We start from the raw sequence: 16,522 nt of genomic DNA on the forward strand, positions 1-16,522 counted from the left end.
GATGGATTAGCATTGTCTTCCCTGTAGGAAGTAACTCTAGAACAACAAGATTTAGGGACGTCTTGAACACTTCCAGTATTTTAGTGCTTTTGCACAGTCGTTCATACCGTTTTGTCATCACATTTTAATCTGCAGCTGATTTCTCGATTGGATAAACCAGAAAGGTGGAGATTAATGAGCTCTTGATGATCACTAAGAGAAAATCGAGGCATACGAACTAAATGTTACGTTGCATAACCTGGAACAACAGCAGTTACGATCAGAGATGCTTTGTTACCTAAAAGGTAGATATGTTAAGTTGGTTTTGCTTAAAAGTCAAATATGAACAGGTAAAATTATTGAGGAATAAAATGCTGATCAAATGAGGTTCAGGTTGTTTAAACAGTTACATTCAATTTAGCTTAAATTTGCGGTTTTTGAAAATATGACAAATGCAGACTTTCTTTTGGGCGTCAATATATATATGTGTGTGTGTTCAGGTAGCTCACGACTTAGAAATACCCGTAAGATACTGAAATTCTTAGTTGACTATTCTGCACTAACACCTTTATTAAAATTTAAAAAAAAAAATGCAGTATATTATAATGTACAGTATTGAAACAAAAATCTTAAACAATTTCTAAATTAAATCCATCAGAATGCATTTCGTTTATTTCATAAGTTAATTTAACCATTTTAATATCTTTCGTTTTTAAAATTGCTTAAAAAGCTTTGGAAGCTACATCTAATAAATGTATATATGGATTAAAACAATATTGCCATAACAAAATTAGATATTGTTCTATAACAATAAATTAATCAATTTAATGATAAAACGATGAAGTAATAATTAAAACCTCACATTAGAAGGAAAAAAAAATGCCCCCCTCTCCTTCAAACCCTGCATAGTTAAAGAGAAGAAAAATAAAAATAAATTTAAACAAAAATGAAAGTAAAGAAGATTTCTAATTAAAGACTATATATCTGTAAAAGTGAGAATGTGTGAGGACAACTCTCAACCTATATACTCAATGAATATCTACAGACTTAAAATTTGGTATATAAGGTATTCAGACATGTGAAAAACTTTTTCATCTGTTCTTATCTGGAAACAAAGGGTTGCTAAAAGGTCAAAATTGCTACTTGTGGAGGGGTCATCAGATTTTTATCTGTTTGTCAACTTTCACGACTGCACATGTGCACATGACATCTTCCTTTATATTAAGAATAAGGGGGTTTGAAAATACTCTAAAGCTGGCCTAATGGTTATTGTACTTTACTCACTGCCTTGGTTTCGATCTCAGCTTGAGTAATATTTTTTTATTTTACAAGAAGTTAACTGTTTAGAAAAATGAGACGTGCATGCAAGTATTGTTTTACAATACTTGCATGCACGTCTCATTTTTCCATTAAAAATTTTTTTTTTAAGGAATTTAACATTACGTTTAATATCAGTCAATGCCAGATACATCTGCGAGTATGCATATATATATATATTTCTGCGGAAATGTTTTTTTTCAATTGTATTTCACTTTTTATTCACTAATTAATTTATGAAGCTCCATGTAAATACAGACTATAATAAACAAATGACAAACGTTTATATTCTAAATTTCATGATGTTGACATCTTACAATTTATTCCTTTGATTACATTGACATTTACAATTCTTGATGACAACTGTTTTGTAGCAAAAAATCATTCACTTAATTATTTTATCAAGCAATAAATCTATTCTTCCCTTAACCTGTCAGAAGAAATTTATAACCTTTGATAAAAATCAAGATATGACACTAAACCATATGTCTAAAATCGTTATTTCAGTTTTGATCAAAATCCATGAAATGATTTGGAATCTAGAAAATGTTTCAAAATGAAGAAGAAATTTAAGAAGAAATTTAAATTCAGAGAATTTAGCTTACTTTATGTTTAATGACTATGGATAAAATTCAATACAAATTTGAATTATTTAAACTTTCAAATGGTAAGTTGTGCAGTGATCTATGTAAAAGAAAAAAAAGAAAATTTACAATGACCACAGTTGTGCTCATATTATGGCCATTAAAAACCCTTTAAAACATTCCAAAGAAACTGAAGTTTGGGGAATAATAATTAATGCCTATTAAAATTTTACAAAAAATCTGAGGTATTTGAATTTTCATGAAGGACTTTCACACTCTCTTTGCATAAAATAAAATTAAGCAAAATATAGCCTAGCAACCATTGCAAAATTTGTAATGATCAGTTAATTAGTTTAGGAGTGAATATTTGGTGATTGCTACTTTACAAAAGCTAGTGGGCTGCCCAGCAATTACTCGGTCGTGAAATACACTTAAATATATTTTAATTCATGCAAATTTTGTATTTATTATTATAAAGCTAATACTCTATTGATTATTAAAAATGTACCCAATATATAGTAATGATTTCAAAATTAAAAAAAAAAAAATGACTTGGGTGCCATCAGCTAGAATCGAAACCAAAACGTATAGCTCTCTATCCTTATTTGTTACCATCTGTACTATGTCCTTAGGCATATAAAAACTTGAAAATAACATGAATTATAAATATGTTTGCACATGCATAGAAGACCACTTGAACTCGACTTATACCAGCCAAGTTCCAAATTTAAAAAGTTATCCCTTAGCAGCTATTTTTACTGATTAAAAATCAAATTGAATTTGTTCCACAGGTCTAAAAACCCCTATATTTCAAGTTTCAAGACTAAAATTGACAGGACTGTTCCTCAGACAGACTTGAACATAGTTGTATGATTTGGATTACTCAAAAATACAGAAACTTAACATAGTTAATAACTTTAACAAAATCTATTACTCTACATTTCTAATATTGTTGCTAAGTTATGTTTTTTAAAAATTTTTTACTAGCCTGGGTGACTGGCATTGCCCGGGTGTTTGGAGGTGTGTGTTGAGCAAAAAAAAAAAAAAAAAAAAGTGGTAGTAGACAGGCAGGCAGGCTCGAACCCATACCGCGAAGGTGAAAAAAAAAAGTGACGCCTTTGCCATTGCGTCCATCGCCAAACCAGAAGTGGCAAAGGTTTAAATTAAGGCTAGTCAAAGGAAAAGAGGGGATGACTTTTGAAAATATCGGTGAAAAAAGCACCCCCCCCTCCTTGTAGAAAAGTGCTCAGTTGAGGGTGAAGGAATTAATATTTTTCACCAATTTTTCCATGTTTGTCTGCCGAAGGCAGGATCGAGTTTCAAAACGATACCGATCTTGATCTCATGAAAATCGGCATCTCTGCTGAAAGTTTTACGCAGACATACAAACATACATACATGCATTTAAACAGACAGATGATATTTATATTATAGATTAGGCTCAATGTGAGAAAATAAGTTTATATTTACCCAAGTTAGTCTACCCAAACATGAAAAATGTACAGTTGATAGGGAAAATAATTACTAAAGAAGACAATATGTGCTCTAACTTTAACTTGCAGGTTAAAGCACCTTAGTGTATGTGCACACTCGTTCAGCTGTCTCGAATAAAACATTTTGTTGGCTGCAATAACTTCTGGAAAGAAAACAAAATATCTTTGTAAAAAATCTTAGCTTTTAAAAAAAAAAAGATTTATTATCTAATCTTCTTGATTTACTTTGCCTTTTCCAATTTATTATTAAAATGAACTTAATAATTTATGAAATATTTACACATTTTGGTATATATATCTCTATATGAAACACTGGAAACTCTTGGTATCTTTAGCTCTATGCGCCAAGTTTCTACTGTTAAAGTGAAGCTGCAAATGTTGATGGGCAAATTAATGAATAATATTATTTGAAATTAAAAAAAAAAAAAAAAGGACATGCTCTTACATATTTAATTGAACACTGGTAATTTCTTCTATACTAAAAAGCACCTTATGCATGTGCATGCACACACGCATATATATCATCGCACCTCTCTCTCTCTTTTCTATATATGTTGACTCCACCACTTTCTAATATTTCTTAATGTCTCTGAGAGCATATAGAGAAAGAGTAACTCTCTTCAGTGTTGTCATCTAATTTAAGAACATAAACCTTTCTACTTGCATATGGCAAATAAGAAGACTGGTATAGAAATGGACTTGTTATTTAATAAAAATGTCTTGCGTGTATATATATATATACATACATACACATCAGTCAATGAATTTTCAAATGTAATGTAATAAAAAAGAATTTTGGTAGTGGCTTATCAAGACTTAGGAGCCATTCAAGGATAAAGGTTAAAGAGATTGTTAGTTGGACAATGATTGACACCATGAAGTGATTGGAAGGAATGAGCAGAAGATTACTTCACAAGAATTAATTATCCAAGAAAACCGTATTTGTCTACATTAGACTTGAAAATGACCATCATGGTTCTAGGAAAGAAACTTTGTTCATGGAAGTTCAATTTTTTTTTTTTGTACAAACAGAAGAAAATCTGTTGTATCTAGGCAAGGTTTTGCTGTGGATGTTTAACAGAGGAAAGGGGACCAGGAATTGGAGCTTAGTATAGCACAACAATACAATAGAGAAAGGTTGGCAACATCTCTTCTGTATGAAAGAAGCTGAGGAGAAGAGATCATCTTCTGTATTTGTCTGCTTTTTACTATGTCAAGGCAAGAAAGAGTGCTCAGCATAACACTTCCTCATATATGATTTTAGGACATATCTGGCTCTTATACAGATCAAGGATTGCATCAAGGGTGAGGTACTTTTTAGAGCAGTTAACTGATTCAACCATTTTACCAGTGACCATAGCAACAGATTTGATAAGGTAATTTTATAGTAATATATATTTATTAAACGGCTTCCAAACTTGTAAAAAAATTAATATTTATAGAATAACAAAGAATTTTAAATTTATAAAAAATAGACATAAAGAAACCAAAAATGCATTCTGATAAATTTTAATTTTTTGATTAAGACATTTAATGTGGAATTAACAATTGTTCATAGCAAAAAAAAATTGACTTTCGCATAGTAATTTATTAAAATATCTGACTTGAAGAAACCAACATGCATGCTTGTGGATTAAATTATTTTTTGTAATTAAACTTTTTTTTTTTTTTTAAATTTTTTTTTAAAATAGGGTCTTAAAGTGAGGTTTATTTAAATTATGTGTAGGTCATGTAAATGTTGTTTGACTATGAAATGGTAAAGACAAAATAAAACAATTGACTAGTGATGGGCAACAACCAGCAACCTTATGATAACCAGCTGAAGGCAGAAACTGTTATGCCATAAAGGAAAACTTAAAAATCATGTTGAAATGAATCCTTAAACATTCAACAACAAATGAATAAGTTTGTGTTTGTGTTCATTTTTGCATGACAATGCAAAGAATTGACCGATTTATTGAATATAATCTATGTATCTATACAAGTGAGAATGTGAGTGTGAGGACACGTCTCAATTTATATACTCAATGGATTTTTGATCTACAGACTTGAAATTTGGTATATAAGGTATTCAGACATGTGGAAAACTTTTTAATCAGTTTTTATCCGGAAAAAAGGGCTGATAAGGCGTGATAATTGAAAAATTGGTACTTGGGGTTCATCGGATTTTTATCTGTTTGGTAACTGTTTCACAGATGTGCATGCGGGAATGGTTCACATGACAGATTCCTTATACTAAGAATAAGCAGGTTTGAAAACACTGTTTAAAGATCGTGTCAAGTTGGTCTATTGGTTATTGTACTTGATTCGCTGTCTTTAGGTTTTGATCTCATTTTTTTTTTTTTTTTTTTTTTTTTTTTACAAAAAGTGAACCGTTTAGAAAAAACATAATACTAGCATGCACATGTTTTAGTTTCTGTATGAATTCAAATATAATATTTGTGCATATTTTATAACCGGGCAACGTCAGGCAGCCTGCTAGTATTCAATATAAACAAAGAAAAGAAAGATGGTAAGTTTATCCAATTAAATATACGGAAAACAAATTTGGGTAACTTGGAACATGTAATTATTGAATTATTGCTCTCTCACCCCCAATCCAAAAGAAAAAGTTCAACAATTATGAGTTGTAAGTTACCTAATTTCGTTCTTCAGTCTGTATATCCATTCATCTTACCATCAAATAAAGTAAAGATTAATATATTTTTATTTTGTTTTTGATATCAAAAAAATTAAAAAAAACAAAAAACAACGTTTTTTGGTAGTTTGGTCACTAAATTGTATAGTGAAGTTGGTAACACTCAGCAAAGAAAGATGAAGATGACATCTATATAAAATGTGAAGATGAGAGGATAAGGAGTAATACTAAAGCTGTTTATGGAAAACTGTATCCTACTGATGTCAATGGGTTGAGTAAGAGTACATCAGAAGTAGAGTTAAGTGGCCTTCCATCTTTTCTATATAAATAAAACGGTGGGTGAATATCTGTGTCTGTAAATATTCAACCGATAAACTTTTAAACTAATGGTCACATTACACTGAAATGAACAGGAAATAGTGACCATACTCCAAGGATGGTTTATAACGAGTAAAATCTTTGTTTGGATGGATGAATAAAATGTACAGAAATATATTGGCAAATTGAAATGCAAAATGTTCATTTCAACTTGCCAACATTTCTGTTTCTTTCTGCACATGCCCAAATTCAATTCGTTTCTTCAAGCTGTTTAATATTAAATCTTTCTTGCCTATCTCTCGATAGCTACATCAGTAGGGGATGCAGCTGGAGCGCTAAATGTTTTGGTTTTGACTCTAGCTGATGGCACCCAAGATTTTTATTTTTTAAAACTTTTTGAAATCACTATTGTATATTAGGTCCAATATAATATTGAATAGAGAATTGGCTCCGTAATAGTAAATACAAAATTTGCATGAATTAAAATATATTCAAATAAGTATTTGCTAGTGTATCTATAAAAAAGAAAATCGAATTGTGAGTTAGATAAAATATAAAAATCAAAGAAATAGATTAAAAAAAAATATCTTTTTTCTAATAACAAAACTGATCTGACTAATAAAACATTTTTATATTTCACTTTTGTTATGAAAGGTATTGTAGGATAAAGATTAACTTTATTTTAAATTCCACTCTGTGTATTTTTCGTATAAATTTGATACATTTTGAAAAGGAAAGACAAAATGTTATATCTTCACCAATAATGTGTTATCAAAATGCATCTCTTAAAGATTTGTTTGCAGAGTACAGCTTGCTCAAAAAAACAAAAAACAATTAAGCCTCTACCACAGATTTAAGGCGTGGCCTTCACAGTGTAGTATAAAAGACACCTGAGCACAAGTTTGATCCTGGTAATCAGCTTTTCTTGGTAATAGTTGGTATTTTTCTCAACTGTGCCCCACACATAATAGTCCATCGGGGTGGGAGGTAGATGCTGAGGCTGAAGTTGTGAATGTTCTCAAACATCTACTTCTGGATTTTTCTGGAAGTGTGACACTGAGCTGAATCTTGCTGCCACACGTATAGCCTTCCTGCAGCCACCATCTCCTCTCTCAGTGCTTGACAACAGTGGATAGCAACTCAATATAGCTATTTAAATTGAGTCCCTTTACAAAGACATGGAATGTCATGACATAGTCTTCACTAAAAATACTCTTAAAAATCATAGTGAGGGGACTTGATTATCATATGTGGGACTTTATGCAAACTCTAGATGAGCAACCTTTTCTACATGTTGTGCAGTTGGTTCTTGCAGAAGTTTGCGTCTAAAACAAACCAGAACATTCCTGGCTAGATTTGGTGTTGGTTGTTATTTTTTAGGAGTTTCGTAAGGTTGATCCTTGGGCTTTGGTGGTGAGAAGCTAACCTATGTGGCTTTTGTATGAAGAGTAGTGAAGATCCTCATTTGTTGAAAATCACTGCTTTAACTCAGATGCTCAACTCTCTCGTTAAGGTCCGCATTGCCTTGCTAGGCTATTGCTATGCCTTTATTTGTAGCTTTTCAGTAAATTTTGTTGTGCAAATACTGTCAAAATGTTTGCTATGATCCTTCCTGCTAACCACTGTCTCCACATCTCCAGCACAAATCATTAGGATTGAAGTCACTTTTCCAATATTCCATTGCTTTATGGTTTCCATCTCCCAAACCCATTAATACAATATAGAAACAGTTATCCATTGCATTTTACCACTATTAAATATTCAAATGGTTCCAAATGAAAAAAAATTCTTTTATCATCAAATTTATCCCAAACACCCTATGATTGTGTGTCTGTCTACTATGTATATAAGAATCAATGTTAATGTGCTATAGCAATCTGTATATTAATAGTTCAAATTAGTTTCAACCAGGGTTAAAATTTTCACAGAATTCTTTGATTCTATTTAGGATCACGAAGGGCAGTTATAGGTTAGGTCCATAAATGTGATCTGTCCTTCAATAAGTTGAAAACAAGTTCTACTATTGAAAGTTACAAATCTTATCTGAATTATTCTGACTGATTATCTTGGGTTTTATGTTGACAACTTTTTGTTCCGTGCAACCTCTGACCCTCAAATGCATGTTGCCAAACTTTGGAACCTATAGAGAATTTCCAAATGAACCCTTTATTTAATCAATGGCAGTAGATTGTTCTCTTCAGTCGGCTATGGCTCAGTAGAATTTTATTAATATTAGTTATCACCTGTAGTAAAGATTGAACCTTCAACCTCCAGAAGATAGTCACATAGAATTGTGTGTGTGTTTCAGGGAGAGGGGTCTTGAGGATGTCTTACTTGGCAAGTCCTCCAAATGCTGAGACTAGATTTTCTGAATCAAACATTGATAGAGTGTATCTTTTCAGACCTCATCCTCGGCACAGTTCTTTGCCGAGTGCTGAAACGCATTCAGAAAACTTCCTCGGTGCAATGATCTTTCATGGTATAGAAAGATACACTTCCAGGAATTAGTAGCATGTTCTGCTTCAGACTAATTTGGAGAGTAGCTGGGATGGTCAGGAGAGGAGATCCAATTAAGAGTTGGGTTTCAGGTTATCTCTGCAACCTTGAATACTCTCTAACCAAACGTTTGGTCTGGAATGTGTTATCTCTCGATGACTTACTTTTCAGTTAAAGCATATTCGACATTCTTGATTTTCCGTACTGTATAACAACGCTGAAGAAGAAATGGTTAAACATGTCAATGAGGTGATGGCTCGCATCAATTTTGAACAGTTGGTACTGTTGGTGTTACGTGATTAACAATATTGACGAGGAGAGAAAAAAATATGGTGTTTTCTGTGATCCTAGGTCGAGTTAAAATGATGGTTTGGACTTGTGCAGCCGAGGGGCATTCTAAGGGATGGAGTTATTTTCTCATCAGAATCTGATTTTGTTCTTCAAACATAAGCTTAGGATTAAAATTTGATGTTAGATTACATTTAATAGAATTTGACGGAAGGTTGGTACAAAAGGGAGTCGAGTATGTGTACATGCTCCCTGCTTGAGCATGGCAGACATAATTCTTGGTAGTTTCATAGCTTGTTGAGTTAGTGAATTCTGTCTTTAATTTTTGGTAATTACAATCTTCTACAATGCCCACTGGCTAATTTCATTTGGATCTTAACTTCCTCAATTGCTTTTTTTTTTTTTTTAATCTTGAAATGATACTATTCACTCCCAAACTTCACCTATTTTATTTCCTCCCACTTAAATTCTACTTCCATTAAAAGATCGACATTTTAAAACAAACTGTAAAGCTGTGGATAATCTATCTTTATAAATCGTTGTAGGGGTTTCACTAAATTGCCCTTATTTTTATTTGGTTCCTTTTTCTTCTCTTTTGTGTGTTTCTTTTTCTTTTCTCTTTTTCTTTTCTCTTTTTCTTTTCTCTTTTTCTTTTCTCTTTCTTTTCTCTTTTTCTTTTCTCTTTCTTTTCTCTTTTTCTTTTCTCTTTCTTTTCTCTTTTTCTTTTCTCTTTTCTCTTTTCTTTTTTCTTTTTTCTTTTCTTTTTTTTTTCTTTTCTCTTTTCTCTTTTCTCTTTCCTTTTTCTCTTTTCTTTTTCTCTTCTCTTTTTCTTTTCTCTTTCGTTTCTCTTTTTTCGTTTCTCTTTTTTCGTTTCTCTTTTTTCGTTTCTCTTTTTTCGTTTCTCTTTTTTCGTTTCTCTTTTTTCGTTTCTCTTTTTTCGTTTCTCTTTTTTCGTTTCTCTTTTTTCGTTTCTCTTTTTTCGTTTCTCTTTTTTCGTTTCTCTTTTTTCTCTTCTCTCTCTTTTACTCTTCTCTCCCTTTTACTCTTCTCTCCCTTTTACTCTTCTCTCCCTTTTACTCTTCTCTCCCTTTTACTCTTCTCTCCCTTTTACTCTTCTCTCCCTTTTACTCTTCTCTCCCTTTTACTCTTCTCTCCCTTTTACTCTTCTCTCCCTTTTACTCTTCTCTCCCTTTTACTCTTCTCTCCCTTTTACTCTTCTCTCCCTTTTACTCTTCTCTCCCTTTTACTCTTCTCTCCCTTTTACTCTTCTCTCCCTTTTACTCTTCTCTCCCTCCCTTTTACATCTTCTCTCCCTCCCTTTTACTCTTCTCTCCCTCCCTTTTACTCTTCTCTCTCTCTTTCTCTTCTCTCTCTCTTTCTCTTCTCTCTCTCTTTCTCTTCTCTCTCTCTTTCTCTTCTCTCTCTCTTTCTCTTCTCTCTCTCTTTCTCTTCTCTCTCTCTTTCTCTTCTCTCTTTCTCTTCTCTCTCTCTTTCTCTTCTCTCTCTCTTTCTCTTCTCTCTCTCTTTCTCTTCTCTCTCTCTTTCTCTTCTCTCTTTCTCTTCTCTCTCTCTTTCTCTTCTCTCTCTCTTTCTCTTCTCTCTCTCTTTCTCTTCTCTCTCTCTTTCTCTTCTCTTTCTCTTTCTCTTCTCTTTCTCTTCTCTCTCTCGCTCTCTTTCTCTTCTCTCTCTCGCTCTCTTTCTCTTCTCTCTCTCGCTCTCTTTCTCTTCTCTCTCTCGCTCTCTTTCTCTTCTTTCTCTCGCTCTCTTTCTCTTCTCTCTCTTTCTCTTCTCTCTCTCGCTCTCTTTCTCTTCTCTCTCTCGCTCTCTTTCTCTCGCTCTCTTTCTCTTCTCTCTCTCTTTCTCTTCTCTTTCTCTTTCTCTTCTCTTTCTCTTCTCTCTCTCGCTCTCTTTCTCTTCTCTCTCTCGCTCTCTTTCTCTTCTCTCTCTCGCTCTCTTTCTCTTCTCTCTCTCGCTCTCTTTCTCTTCTTTCTCTCGCTCTCTTTCTCTTCTCTCTCTTTCTCTTCTCTCTCTCGCTCTCTTTCTCTTCTCTCTCTCGCTCTCTTTCTCTCGCTCTCTTTCTCTTCTCGCTCTCTTTCTCTCGCTCTCTTTCTCTTCTCTTTCTCTTTCTCTTCTCTTTCTCTTCCTCTCTTTCTCTTCCTCTCTTTCTCTTCTCTCTCTCTCTTTCTCTCTCTCTCTCTTTCTCTCTCTCTCTCTTTCTCTACTCTCTCTTTCTCTCTCTCTCTTTCTCTTTCTCTCTCTCTCTTTCTCTTTCTCTCTCTCTCTTTCTCTTTCTCTTTCTCTCTCTCTCTTTCTCTTTCTCTTTCTCTCTCTCTCTCTCTCTCTTTCTCTTTCCTCTCTCTTTCTCTTTCTCTTCTCTTTCTCTTTCTCTTCTCTCTCTCTTTCTCTTCTCTCTCTCTTTCTCTTCTCTTTCTCTTTCTCTTCTCTTTCTCTTTCTCTTCTCTTTCTCTTTCTCTTCTCCTTCTCTTTCTCTTCTCCTTCTCTTTCTCTTCTCTTTCTCTTTCTCTTCTCTCTCTCTCTCTTTCTCTTTCTCTTTCTCTTCTCTCTCTCTCTCTCATTTCAAATTCTGTAGATCATCAAAGATTTTATTAAATAAATAAAAACAAAAGAAAGGTTAAGAAATTTCTAGTCATACTGGGTAGAGATTCTTCGAAACAAATTTATTGGAACATTTAATATTAAAATAAAATGTTAGTATCACTTAGATAAAGATCCTTTTTATGTAAAGAAAAGAAATAAAAGCTCTCTCCTCTTTAGCCGCTTTTACAGCATAAACGCTTAATTCATTGGCAATTGAATACGCGCATTTGCTCATGAAAGCAATTTTAAAGATCAGTTTCCTATTTTTGCCGCCGCAGGTTTAAAAACTAGTTTCTCTTTGTAACTACTGCCAAATACGTTTTTTTTTTGTTTTGTTTCTCTAAAAAAAAAAAAAAAAATTACCAAGAAATATGCAAAGCTAGAAATTACTTTTTATTCGACAGTTTAAATGGTTCCAAATTGGCAAGTGTCGCAAAATAGTTCATTTTTTTTTTTTTCATTTAACAAAAACTTGAAATGGCTTACTTGTTTACGGAGAAACAAAAGGCATTCTGGTGGATTTAATTTTTTTTTCTAATAGAATTTTTAAATGTTCGTTGTATTTTATTTGTATAGTGCATTTTTTATTTCTATTCGATTAATGAATGTCGCGCGCTGTACCTGGCGTTGCCCGGAAGTGTTTACTTTCATTTTGTCCCACCCCTTTTATGCGCTTGTTTTTACTACATTATTTTAATAGGATTCTGAAAGTTAAATTTTAATTATGGTATCATTTGGTCATTAAAGTTTGTGTGTGTGTGTGTGCGTTGTGCGTGTGTTTGATAGTGTTGAGATTTCCTTATCTTGATAAGTTTTGCTTTGTTAAAAGATCTACTCTTTGATAACATAAATTTTCTTAAAATAATGTTTTAATCCATACAATTATTGGGTGTAAAGTTTCACTATTTTAATACATGATTATTTGCTAAGCCAAATATGACTTTCGATTCAATAGCTTAAATCGTTCCAATTTCCTTTCAAAATCCCAATGGTTACACAGTAATTCATACGTGAAAAAAAAAAAAAAATGTAAAAGCTCACTTGTTGTCGAAAAATGACAGGCGTTCTAGTGTATTTAATTAAAATTTCGTAATTAAATTAAAAAAAAAAGAAGAATTTTAAAGTTTCATTTAGGGTATTGCAATTTCTTTATTTGGATAAATATTCGATTACTAGTAAGTACAAAAAAAAATATTGTAAGTCACGTAGAGACGAGAAACCTGCACGCGTACACACGCACGAGAAGTAGTCACCGGATTTTATTGCCATAAAGATAATAACAATAATACGTTTAAAGTTTTAGGTTATAAAAAAAGATATAAAAATAAAAAATAAACATTGTATCTAGTTTCCAAGACTCTAAAAGAAATGAAATGCTGGTAGCAACCATCTTGAATCGTTGGTTTTTCCCACCCACTCACTTATTTTTTTCACAAAGCGGCAGATTTAAAGACTGGGGACGAAATTCAATGGTGACTAATTTTAAATTTTAACTTTATTTACCTTTCTCTTCCCACGGTGAATGAATCCGACTCAGAGGTCGGTTCACTGTGGGGGAATTTAGCCCCCTCCCCTTTGTGAGGAGGGGGACTGATTACGGAAGGGGAGGCATTTAGAATGGTTGAACATTTTTTTCATGATCAATGAACTCATCAAACGATAAGCAATAGGGCATCAAACGATAAAGCAATAGAAAAAAAAAAAAAAACCCTCTTCCTCCTGAAGAAAAAAGTAATGCCTGGGAGGATGACCGCCTGAGACTGATCAGAACAGATACTACACTTGATATAACCCCGCGATTTGAATTTCGATTGTGCATATGAAATTGTTTAACGTAGTGTAAAGTGTATAAGGCTTCCATTGAAACATGTAAAAAAAAAAAAAAAAAAAAAAAAACAACGGATAGGCTTAACGACCCTGGTGTCTAACTCTGTCCCGTGGGGAGGCATAGTAAATAGGTTCAACTTAAGTAGACGGATAATCATCTGTGTGCGTGAACGGGAACGTCTGAGAATGACTTATCAAGATGTTTTCATTTGTTCTACGCTCTCAGCGAAGGAAATTAAGGAAATGGTATTTCAAACTGAAGCGTCTCCACATCTAAAAAAAAATGACTGATTTGAATTTTACTCTATCAATTTATTCTTGAAAAAGACCCTTTTTTTTCCTGTTTTACCATTTCTGCACAACAAATTAAGGTACGACAAATACCTCCTGTTTTTATTTTTACGCTAAAATCTTTAACAAATAAACATTTTTTTTTTTTTAATTTAAGAATATTAATAAAAATAAAAATCAAACATAAAAAGATAAAATTTTACCCTAAATTAAAAGAAAAAAAAAGAATGTTTACTTTTTCTAAATTATAGACGTTTTTTATAATATATATTTTTTTAAATAGTAAATGTTTACCCCCCCCCCCCCACAAATGACAATGAAAAGTAAATATATCAACAAATTATTTGATTCTCTTAAATTTCGGCCTGTCAGTTTGGAGAATAAAAACAATTTTATTTGTAGCGAATAAAAATAGAATGCAAGTCCATCTAAATTAAAATATGTTGCTTCTTGACATAAGAATCCAGGTTTCTATTTACTTGTCTCCCCACGAAGACAGTTAGATACAGGGTCGGTTTTTAATGTGATGGGGGCGGGGGTCCACGGGTCCAGCTCCCAACAAAAGAGACACTCTGGACAAGACCGTCTTAAAAAATAACGAAGGCCACGCTCTGGATAGGAACAAAAATTTAAATTGTCTTAGTCATGAAGGATTTCTCCACCACTGACCGAGGACAGAAAAGGGTAAGTGTAGTATCAGAACAGATACTACACTTTGTTCCTAGTCAAAATGCCAAATCCAAGTTGTTCGAATGACGTGCCTACATATCACAAATAAAGAATCAGCCGAAGCCATTTGTCGTACACATAAATAACTCTCCCATTTTTAATTTAGATAAAGATCTGAAAAATGAGATCAAACTGACAAAGTTTTATTATTATTGTTAGTAGCCGAAAGACCCGACGTTGTTCGGGATTGAATATCACTATTAAGTATTTATTTACTATGCGCATAACACTTTACTACTTTATTTTTTATTACTCTTTCATTTTGCCGCCTAATAGTCGGAAACTGAACCGTTTGAAAACTCTGAATTAGTACCTTTATACTTAAGGTTTAAATTTCATTAAAATCGAATATGCTTATTTGAAGTTTTAAGGGGTTCGGTCTCAATGAGGCATGTAAATATTCGAGAAATAGATTAGCATTGAGGTTTCGGATCAATTCATTGTCTTCTTTAGAGAATTTTATACATATATAAATTTCATCAAAATAGGATATAGTTGAAGTTTTGATGCAGCTTTTGAGATGAACAAGACTGACTTTTTTTCCCAACTGTTTGTGTGAACAGACGGATACTACTGAAGTGCTTATCCAATAAGATAAACAGACGGATATTGCTGAAGTGCTTATCCAATAAGAAGGCGAGAAAAGTAGACACGTTAAATTGCGAATTGATTAAATCATAAATTGACTATCGTCAATAATTTCCAACAGGTAAAAAACAAAGGGGGTAGGGTTGGTGAAAAAACGGCAACAAATAGTCAATAAATAACCAAAAGCAATAAAAGTTAATTTAAAGTCAGGGTTTAAAAAAATGGTCTGAGGTTTTTGCCTGGCTTAAAAGTTGGACCAAAATTGGAAGAAAATAAAATGATAAAAGTTGTTTTATTAATATTTTCGGCCAGAAATAATTTTTCATTAAAAAAAAAAAAAAAAAAAAAAAAAAAAAAAATGGTGAGTGTTTGTCTTGATTTAAATGTTTCATTATTTATTCATTTATTTTTCTGTTTGTTGAAATGTCGCTTCTTTTTGATTTTGATGTTGGTTTGTTTTAATTTGGCTTTTTTTCATCTGTTTTGTCTGAATCAAAAGCTGTACCAGTACTGAAGCTAAAAAGGAGGTATAGCTCCATGGAACACTTGGGAACACTTCTTATTGTCTTCCCGGAAAAATTTTACATAAGAATACACTTTTCGATTTTATGCAGATTCTCTAACCTGTCTTTCTATACGGAACATGCTAACCTCAGAGACATGCAGTTTTAGATTCAGAAACACTTCCATTGTTTTCCATGGTAAATTTTACATAAGAATACACGTTTAGATTTTATGTAGATTCTCTAATCTTTGAGAACAAAGATTACCAATGCCAAAGAATGGTGTTCCCACTCTCACTATGAAGTTACCTTTTATGAGCAATATATTTGAAAAGTAGTGTATTCTGGGAGCATAAATAATTAGCTTACCTATAGAATTATATTTGACTTTGGCATTAAGTAACCCATAGATAGCTGAAGGCCACTCAAAGATATGGTACGGTAGTTATCGGGGACAACAACGTAGTCGTTAATAGTGGAAATTGAGTATAATTTGATTAATTAAGGGGACGGCTCAATAAGAACTTGTTTACATTGTTCTTGAAGGCTACCATTGTAGGCAGATCTATATTCAATATCCGTGTTTCTGAGAGGGGGTTTAGGGATGCCCAACTTGACATGTTATGAACTTTGACAGAGAAATCAGCATGTAATCCTGCAATCAAAAGTGCCTTTCTGAACTTTGTTCTTGACTCCAGGTCCAAAAATGAAGCGTAGTTTTTCAGATAGAACCAAGCTGCCTTAAAAAAAAAACCGTTCTCTGTCCAATGACCTTTCAGTCTTCTAGAAGGGAACTCTGCAGGTGATTAGTGAGAGGTACAGCTTTGAATCCATTTGTTGAACGGTTTCAGTGGTCTAATTAGAAGATCAGTT

The 16,522-nt window shown here is 32.8% G+C and overlaps 2 protein-coding genes across 2 annotated transcripts in view; one reads left to right on the top strand and one right to left on the bottom strand.

The window, feature by feature from the left end:
* Nucleotides 1–16,522, top strand: part of LOC145294100 (mitogen-activated protein kinase 1-like) — a 153,926-nt gene that overhangs the window by 4,729 nt on the left and 132,675 nt on the right. The gene's annotated exons all lie outside the window — the stretch shown is intronic.
* Nucleotides 10,412–11,504, bottom strand: LOC145302769 (uncharacterized; the record flags this gene model as incomplete). Its single annotated transcript, XM_080144675.1, has 3 exons — nt 10,412–10,717; nt 10,944–11,021; nt 11,457–11,504. Coding segments are annotated over 3 exons (432 nt in total), but the record flags the coding sequence as incomplete, so codon positions are not given.

This window comes from Euprymna scolopes, chromosome 2 (assembly GCF_053919585.1).
Source record: "Euprymna scolopes isolate OS-2025 chromosome 2, ASM5391958v1, whole genome shotgun sequence".
In the NCBI taxonomy this organism is placed as follows: Eukaryota; Metazoa; Mollusca; class Cephalopoda; order Sepiida; family Sepiolidae; genus Euprymna; species Euprymna scolopes.